The sequence below is a fragment of the Octopus bimaculoides genome, chromosome 15, assembly GCF_001194135.2.
Source record: "Octopus bimaculoides isolate UCB-OBI-ISO-001 chromosome 15, ASM119413v2, whole genome shotgun sequence".
Classification (NCBI taxonomy): Eukaryota; Metazoa; Mollusca; class Cephalopoda; order Octopoda; family Octopodidae; genus Octopus; species Octopus bimaculoides.
The window spans coordinates 28,680,395-28,690,636 of NC_068995.1; the positions used below are offsets into that span (position 1 = coordinate 28,680,395).

The 10,242-nt window shown below is 35.0% G+C and overlaps 1 protein-coding gene across 4 annotated transcripts in view; it reads left to right on the top strand.

Moving 5' to 3' along the window:
• The window catches only part of LOC106874375 (tripartite motif-containing protein 59), a 107,159-nt gene that overhangs the window by 58,169 nt on the left and 38,748 nt on the right, over positions 1-10,242 (top strand). For 2 of the 4 annotated variants that reach the window (XM_052973217.1, XM_014922089.2), the window contains exon 2: positions 6,015-8,982. The exons of the other annotated variants lie outside the window; for them this stretch is intronic. In XM_052973217.1, the coding sequence (XP_052829177.1) occupies positions 6,015-7,045 (1,031 nt within the window). In that variant the 3' untranslated portion in view covers positions 7,046-8,982. Of the gene's footprint in view, positions 1-6,014; positions 8,983-10,242 lie in introns of those variants that run through there. 4 annotated transcript variants of the gene reach the window in all.

Consider the following 10,242-nt stretch of genomic DNA (forward strand, 5'->3'; position numbering starts at 1 on the left):
ACGCTCACAAAACTCGGCACTATTTTTCTGCAACAACTCTTTAAAGATTTGTATAATCCCTTGCTGGCTTTAAATTTTACTGGACTAGACTCACTAACAACACTTATACTAGGAGCATCTCTCTCTAGTAGCTCGTAAAAAGATTTACCTTTCTCATAAATAAATTACTTCACTCACTGAATCACTAGTTAGTTGTTTTTCTCTCAAGCATACTAGTAAAATATTTGCGTGACACAAATATACCTACCGATATAGGTTTTAGCTGCCTAAAAAGTTTTTCAAGGTGGTAAAGATTATAGATTTGGTCAATCCGTATTCCGTGTTAACATGGATTAAAATTACACCAATTTCTCTCCCAGAAATATTAAAAAAGATTTCCACAGTAATATTCTTCCGAAAAGTTTTTCCTTTCTGCATAGTGAATATTTTTCTATAAAAAGTCGATCTTCTGTTAATTAAAATTTTAATTCGCGATTTTTTCTGAAAAGCGTTCGTTCACATGATTTTATTTATTGCCACATCATTGAAAAAGTGTTCACTGTTATGATTTTTCGTTTCTACAGATGCTCGTTATCAAAGAGTCAACTGTACTGGGTTGATATGATCAACGATATCTCTGAAGGTGGGGACCTATTATATATACTTACTCATATTATCAATAATTGTTAGTAATGATCATATAATAAGGTATATATTCTTGGCACCCAACCTTTATTAATGATAGTAAATAAATTCAAAATATTCAAAATGTCATACAAGTGTCTTTCGATAAAAGAAACGGATTGATACTCGGCTATATCACCAATATCGTAGAGCCTTAAGCGAACTCATCATCTGGAATCAGGTAAAGAAATGAAACTGGATTCATTCCAATTTATCCCAACCCTGATGGTATTGCTGAACGACCTGTTATTCACTCAGTCTTTCTTCAGTCACCTCAGGATTCTTTGAAAAGTTACTCGTATCACCTATGCATCTGCACCAACATACCTAACATCAATCAGATCGATGTATTAGGTCATCTCATAAACAATGTTGTTTTGTTTATACTTCTTTTATTTTTCAAAATTAGAATAATCAAAAGTTCTTTTTTAATCTAAAATATATTCTCCTTCATTGTCTACAATGCTCTACCATCTATCTGGTAGACTTGCAAGGCCCCTCTTCCAAAATTCACTTGTCTGTGACGAAAAATACTCCTCCACCACTGTTCTATACCTCGTCTACAGAATTCATATTTTCTGTCCGACGAATATCGTAGATCGGGCATCGTTTCCCATTCAAACTGCTCCAGCCTTTAGAATGTCATCCTCGCTGTATGTGACCGAGCATTATCCTGATGGAAGAAAACCTTTCGTCTTGAAAGCAAAGGTGGTCGTTTTCCTTCTAGCGATAACTTAAGCCGCTCAAGTTGCTCGCAGTAGATCTCCTTTGTTACCGTTTGGTTTGAGTTTAAAAGTTCAAAGTGAACTAAACCTTTCATATTCCACCAAACAAATAACAACACATTATGTGGGTGAAGACCTTTAGCCTAAGGTGCCGGTGTTTCTCCTTTCCTTACCCACTGTCTTCAGTACTTGACATTTTTATAAAGAAGCCAATTCTTGTCACCAGTCATTGTACAGTCCAGAAAAGGTTCATTTGTGAGACGTGACAGGAAAGAAGAGCACGCATTCACTCTCTGCGCGCCATTAGACTCGCAAAGTTTGTGAGGAACCCATTGACCCAATTTGCTCACTTTTCCGATGGCATGCAGGAGTCGATGAATGCTTGAATGACCAAATCCAAGCTTCTCTGCTAGTTCCTCAATAGTTACGATGTGATCTTGTTACACCAGGGTTTGTCAGACGTCCTCGTCGAGCTCTACAGTTCTTCCAGGACGAGGCTCGTCTTCTAGGCTGTAGTTTCTGGCTCGGAATTTCTGGAACCACCGTTGACACTGCATTACACTTATTGTCCGACCCTCATATACTGCATTAATATTCCTTGCACTTTCCGTTGCGCTGTTGCTTTTATTGTACTCATAAAGCAAATTATGCTGAATATGCTCCTTTGTCACTTCCATTATAACTTTAAAAAATAACTGTTAAAATCTAACTGCACTCTTCAAAACTTGTAATAAGAATAAGGGCAAGGGTAATTACTATCTGCTTTTATTGCAAGTTGATACAGGTAGTTTATCCCATTCCCCTCCGACTTTTAGTTCATGTAATTGAAAAAAAAAGCTGCATTATTTATGGGATGACCCAATAGTTAACGTTTCTCTTGAACAGTTATAAGTCGATAGCTGCAGAAAAAGATTTGCAGGGAATAAATTTCTTCGATTGACGTTCTGAGCATGGAGATTAGTGCGGGCTCGGGAAAGAGAACTAAGTACAGATGATGTTGGGTGGAAAGACAAGTGATTAGTTCCTGGCCAACTTTAATTAAAAACACCTTTCATCACAGACAGTTCAAACATAATCTTCTCGTCTTTGTATAGGTACGAAAAACTATATTAACAAGTGTGTCTTTTTATTTTTCAAGATAGTGGGTTGTGATATGTGGGAGATTTGACTGCTATATTTAACAGATTGAGTTAATACATAAAGGTTTCATCTTTGACTACATAGTTTGATCTTGTAGTTATTTTATCTAATGTTGTCTATGTTCCGGTGAACTTACGATTAAAGGTACTCCAGCCATGACCACACTGTCTTTTTCTCATATGCAGCAAAGAACCCAGGTTCACATTAGTTAACGTTTCCTTTTCCAACGGTGGGATATAATTTGAAGGTGATTTGGCTGCTATTTCTAGCAGGTAGAGTGATCCCCCCATTGGTTACACGGCTGATATACGAAGGTGATTGCAGCTGACTAAATGTCCTCCTTCCCTCATAGTACACAGACAACCAAGAAACTATTATTCTTGTCCTTGTCAGTTCACACATTCACAGTATACACATGGCGACAGATCGGCACACACATACACGCACACGTACACACACACACACACACACACACACACACACACACACACACACACACACACACACACACACACACACACACACACACACACACACACGTAAACGATAAGTATATACATTGAATTTTTTTTATATGTGTACAGTATCTGATTCGAGCACAAGAGATCTAGAATAAATAACGTGTAAACAAGATAAGCTGACTGGACTGAGGGTGCTCTGAAAATATCACTGACTGTCCTGGAAATACTTTTAAGAGTGTTATAGCTGCACATGACCGATGGGGCGAGTGTACGTGAGAGGCAAAATATCTATTTGCCCTACTTTACTTTTTAGCATAGTGTTGTTGCATATCATTACATGTTCCTTACTAAGCAATGTAGTAGTTATACCAATACATGCCAAGGTTAATTCGGTACAAGTATATAAGTTGTTTAGGCTCAGATGATTCCTGATAATGTAAAGCTACGATTAAAGATATTGCAGTTTTGATAATACAATCTTTTCGTATATATAGGATTATAGTGTTCCAATATATTCTTCGCTTCTTTGCAACAATAGAATTTGATAGGAGGGAGATTCTAGCTGTTATGTATCGAAGGGCGAATGACAAATAGAAGCGTCCATATTGACTCGTTATCCCCGAAGGTGTTTCGAAATGCAGTAAATTCCTTCGACATTTCCCCTCGTTTACATAGTTATAATAACGCAAGAGTTGTGCACTAATATCGTAAAGTACATCTTAAACTCTAAGAGGGTTTGATTCAAGAAATAAATGACTCTTCCTTCATTGTTTCAAGCAATATTCGGAAAGGATCTTGTTAGGTGGATGGGCTGAGTCTATCTACCTAACCACAGATATGTCACATTAGCTGCTGTTTAATTCATTCGGTCATTATTTACCGTCTACGTGCCCCGCCTTAAATGTGAGTCTTAAAACGCTTCAGATAACTAATGTACGTCTTGTATCTTGTTTATTGATTTCGGAAAGCAGAAACCCTATAACGAGTACTTATTGTGAAATAAATGGCTAAGTGGATTAGGTTCTTGATAACATTTTCATAGTATCTACCAATGGTAATGATGATGATGATGATGATGACGACGGCGACGATGATGATGGCGATGGTGAGGATAAAGATGACGACGATGATGGCGATCACAGAAATAACAATATTTTCACTATATCCGCTATATGTACTATATTTAGACACACCGTTGTCATGTAATAAGTGATACACAAACACACACAAACGCACATACGCACGCACACATACACACACATGATTTATATATATATATTTGATGTATCAACTTCTGACATGACAATCTGGAAACGTAGGACATTATCAAGGAATATTCTTGAGTTGCATTTATTGAGTTAATGAATTGAAGACTTTAAAATTAAAATATTTGTAAATTGGAAAGAAAAGTATCTGGAGAATAAAATTAATTTATTTTGTGCATTTAGTCACTGAATTTGTACATTGAAAGTTTATTTATCATTCAAACCCTATTGCAGAACTCTTCTTATTGTCAAAAAAAAAAAAAGATAAAGTTTCTTTTAAAAATTAGTAGAGTGTCTTCTTTTTAGGTCTTTTGGTGTGGTGTAACCTCTGGAAACCTCTCAATAATTTTGATGTAACATTGTCTTTTGCGCGATATTTCGTCTCTTATGGTAGTTGATATTCTTTTCCAGAAAGATATTAACTATTAGCTGTGGTTCTTGTGATGTGTCTCTTGGATTAGCAGTTCGAAATGAACAAAGTATGTCTTGAAAGTTTCCCTGTTTCTTGTTGATTTTATTTTTTTTGTCACTGGTGTTGGAAATTTAGTAAAGTTGCTGTTATCTTTAAACTCTCAAAATCAAAATCATCAATTCCCATAAATATTCATAATGATTTAATATAAAAGAAACTGCAAATCGCTCTAAGGCGACAATTAATCACAAATTTCTATAATTTCGAACGGCTTGTTGTAGACCCGCATATATTTTATGATATTTGGTTAAACCTTGACGTTTGCACAAACGGCATACAAATAGAGAAACAAATCATATAATGGATTTCGTGTTGAAATTCTACATCCCTTAAGGTCTTCTCATACTAAATTAGTTGCATCGAGTCAGATGTTTTGTGGTTGCATAAAAATGATAGCCGAACAACTCAATAAATACAACTCAAGAATATTCCTTGATAATGTCCTACGTTTCCATATTATCGATGGAGCATTACGAAAACAAGTTTAACTAGTATTTTGACCAAAGATACAGCAGAAAGAGTGCAGTAGAATAATGATAATTTTGACTTGAATAATAATAATAACAGTTTCAAATTTTGGCACAAAGTCAGAAATTTAGAGGAGGGCAAGTCGATTACATCGACCCCAAAGTTCAACTGGTACTTATTTTACCGACTCGAAAGGCAAAGTCGACCTCTGCGGAATTTGAACTCAGAACATAAAGCGGGACGAAATGCCGCTATGCATTTTGCCCGGCGTGCTAACGATTATGCCAACTCGCCTCCTTAATAATAATAATAATGATAATAATAATAATAATAATAATAATAATAATAATAATAATAATAATAATAATAATAGTCTAATCTGTTGTGTGTTTATATGGAAAAAAGTTTTAATAGAGCCATAACTATTAAACATTAAATTCCAGACTATTTCTTATAAGAGCTCCGTAGTGTTACAATTTATACATAGCAACAATTAAGCAAACAGCTACCTATTTGTTCTTATACGCCCAACATACTCATTAGGCGTGGCGAATGAATTATAGCTGCGGAGAATTTCAGAACAAATCTACTTCCATAGAAAATAATCTCTGTTTACGCAACTCATATTTACACTAGCATACACTCTTCCATAAACTCTTTTAACTACACCCATACAAATTATTAATTAACCCAAAATTAATTCTAGATCATGGGAAACAGGAAATTCTGTCTACGCAGATTGGTTCTGTTCTTTACACAATCAAACATTTTATCTATTATCTATAGATGTCTTTTAACAGCATTTTCCCCTTTATTACAGAAAAGATTCCAGAAAAGGTACCCAAAAATATTCATAGTACAGAAAAGCTTCGTAGACGGAATCTAATATTTGACGAGGAGCATTTTGAAGATGTTTTCCTGCGATGTCTTATATGCAGAGAAGTATTTAATGAATCAGAAAAACTGCCCAAGACACTACCATGCCACCACTCGTTCTGTTTGCACTGTTTCTTGCAAATGTTCCGCGTTGAAGGAGAATATCGACAGTCATTGAGCTCAGCTTTCCGAAGTATGCCACGGGCTGTTAAAATCCAATGTCCTTCATGTCGAGATAGTATAATCGCTTCAGAAGATGACTTACGTCGATTGCCGAACGACCACACTGTGCTAGAGTTGATTAACTTTGTACGGGAAACCGGCATCAACGATATATCATACTGTGCCAAACACCAACTGCAGCCTCTCAACTTCTTTTGTGAGCCGTGTGCAATCCCCGTGTGCTGTGACTGTACCGTCCTGGACCACAAAAACACAAACGGGCACAACGTAATGAACATAACGGAGGCCCTCAGTAAATACACACCAATTATCAATGACACAATTACTGAAATGGAGAAAAGTAAGCAGGAATATCTCTTCAAAAGAGCTCAAATCGAGCAGTCAATGAAACATTTGAGCCAAATGGAAACACAGGTAACTGACGAAATTAAATTGACCTTTCAAAAGCTACGTCATATGATTGACGAAAGGGAGCGCGATATTTTGTCCATGTCCGAGCAGGAAATGAATCGGAAACGTCAAAATCTCATGGACAATTTTAAGAAGATAATAGAGCGTGAAGAATGTATGATGGATCAAATGAAAGAGTTAGAAATAGCCAAAGAAGCAAATGACATAAGTCAGATGTTTACGTCACATCAAGCAGCGCAAAACACTCTCTCAACTCCGCTTCAACTTCCGCACATCACAAACGATAACTTTGGTGTGTCGTTTCACTTTGAAGCCTATAAACATCGACGAGTGATGCAGGATCTCCTGAACTTTGGACATTTAATGGTATTGTCCTCTTAATTGATCTGCTCATTTCACTTCTATACGTTTATAGAACTAACGGCAAATTTATCAGTTATTTTCTTTTAACTAATTACAAAAATGCCTCACAGAGTCATATCTGTGTGTGTTTGTACATGTCTGTGGTGTGACATTCTGGTGAAAGTAATTTATTGGTGTGAGATTGTAAAAATTAGTAATCACTGAACTTTAGAAATGGTCGTCACAGTTTAGTAGAGTTTGTAACACAACGACAGGAAATCATTTGTGGCTGAGTGAAATCACTGATTCAACGTAATTAGCGATTAACTGTAATTGACGATGAGAGATGACAGATATTTTTGAAGAGAGAGAGTGAGAGAGAGAGAAAGAGAGAGAGAGAGTGAAAGAGAGAGAGAGAGAGAGAGAGTTAGAGAGAGAGAGAGAGAGAGAGAGAGAGAGAGAGAGAGAGAGAGAGAGAGAGAGAGAGAGAGAGAGAGAGAGAGAGATAAACGAGGTAGGAAGGGAGTTAGAAAGAGAGAAACGAGTGAGGAAGAGAGTTAGAAAGAAAGAAAGAGCCGTTGTAAGTATTGAAGTAAAATAATGTAAAATAATGTAAGTTTATAGTCTAAAAGGCAGGAAAAGCGTAGCAAAAGAGAAAAATGTCCACTAAAACAATCCTCCTATTTCCTTTCCCCTTGTGAAAGCTTTCTGAGATAGATCAAAATGAAATGAAAGAGGGTTGTAAAATAAGAGCTGCGATTTGTTTGGATGGTTTAACTTTGGAGATGATGCAAAGAAAAATACGTTTGGTAATTTTCCTTTGTTTCTTGTAAGAAAGAGTAAGGAACTGCCTGATAGTACTGAACATGAAATTGAGCTTAAATGATCTGTAATTGTGTTAAAAGAAATACCGTATCGGTTCTAAATGTTTTTCTCTCACTTCTATCATTAAAGTCACAGAAGTGTGTGTTCACTAGTAATAGATTTTTTTTTATCGTAAGTTGCTTTAGATGTGGTATTTCTACAGTAAAAATATTTTCGATTATATTTATACAAATTTATTGCTATTATCTAGCGATAAACTTGACTAAGCTGAAGATACAAAAGTGTATAAAACAAAAGAAAGTGGATATGGAAGTGGTATTTAACTCACTGGGGAAGACTGTTACTGAATGTAATGAATGAAATATTTTGATGAATGCTTTCTGTTTTGTTTGTGTCAGATATTATCTGCATAAAAAGGAAGCAGAAACATAAAACAACACGGAAACCCCTGACTGAAAAAGAGCAGTTGCACAGTGTCTTTTTTTTTTTCTTTTTGCTGTAGACTCTTGTAGCTTTTCTCATTTTAACTCGAAGTTTACAAGAGGCAGAGTCGAACAACTCAGGAAAAATGTCATAGACCGAATCAGATATAAGATCTACCTACACAGTTTTGAAGAAAAATGCGCACATTTTACTCCCAAAACTGATACTTATGTTTTAATCTATTTTTTTTTATACGGGGGACCGAAGTCTAAAAATGGCAACAACTACAAATTCAACGTGTCCCGCACCCTTATGTGAATAAACTAATAAGTAAGCAAGGGGACGAGTAAAGCAAGCGTTATATATGATAAAGAATTTATTGAGCCAAGACAATCATGTTTTTCTTCCTACAACTAAACCACACTTTGTCTAGTTCCTATTCTCAAACGCGAAACTTCAAAACAATATTATTTATCCATCTGTATATCTCTTGAATAATTTTTTTCTCAGCGGAAATTTTCTCAAAGAGTATGCATTTACACTTTTAATGTAGATCTCTTGGCATAAGTCCGCTGTTACTTTTCCTCCCCATTGTATTCTTTCTTTTTATTTCGATCCCATTATATCCCCCATCCTAAAATTCAACGCTATACCAATCATCTGAGTAAAAACTGCATCCTCCTGATGAGAACTTCTAACTAAAAACTGATATTAAACATTTCAATCCATTTGAATTGTTGTCTTTATTTCATTTCCATTTTACTTGAATTGTTGTTTTACATAATATTAAACGTATGTAAATTGGCTGATGTATCAACTACACATTAAGAGGTTTATTAATATGTCTGTTGTGTGTGCATATGTGAGTCTGTTTATGAATGTATATGTGTACACACACACACATACAATGTGTGATTGGATGATATGTGTATCACTAGATACACTTAAAAATTCAGCAGGATTAATGAAAAGTATCTAACCTAGACTTTGAGCACATACGTCATTCTCAAAATATCCCATAACTGGATCAACGTTTGGAACATTAGTCAAAGCACAATACCCATGCGATTATTTCCATAACTACAAGAGTTATTTGGTGACATTCATATATGTATTTGAGAAAGATACCATGACATCCCATGCAAAAAAATCAAGGCAAGTAGTATTCTTCAAAACGTCATAGTGTACTTATATGTCTTAGAATGAACCTTAAAAATGACATTTCATGTTCTTGATATTTTATGGCAGTCAGCAGAGTTAGCTTTTTCCTAACAAGTGGGAGGAATTTGAAATCAATGAGACACGAATTTTATACTATGTAGCAGCTATTTATAGTATATCTAAGCCGTGTCCACAATACTGGACCAGGTTGAAGATATGAATTGCCAATCTCGAATAGTTATCCATTTTATATTACATGGAAAAATACGAGCATGAAAAGTCATATTCTTAAGATCATAAACCTGGAAAAGTACAGGACAGGTTATTACACCTGTAAAAGTATAGGACAAGCTATTACTTTTAGTAAAGTAAAGAATAAGAAACTTTTGACTTAAAATATTGCAGCAAAGAATGCCAGTTCTTCTAATTTATCACTCTTTACAGTTCTCATCTTAAATTTATTGTACAAAACTGTTCAGCTAATTTGTAAGTTTGTCTAATTAGTTACTTTTTTTCTGTATTTAAGGTAGTAAATTAGCCAAATTCTACTTAAATAAGTATAGTGTTATTTGTAAACTATAATAAATAAGTTTTAATATTCAAATTTTAATTTTAGTAACATATTTTAAGTAATAAGTTTCTTATTCTTTACTTTACTAGAAGTAACATCTTATCCTATACTTTTACAGGTGTAATAACTTGTCCTGTACTTTTCCAGGTTTAGAATCTTGAGAATATCACTTTTCATGATCGCATTTTCCCATGTAATCCATGATTTTTCCAGGCATTGCTGTTATAAGATAATTAATAATGTATCAGTTAATAAG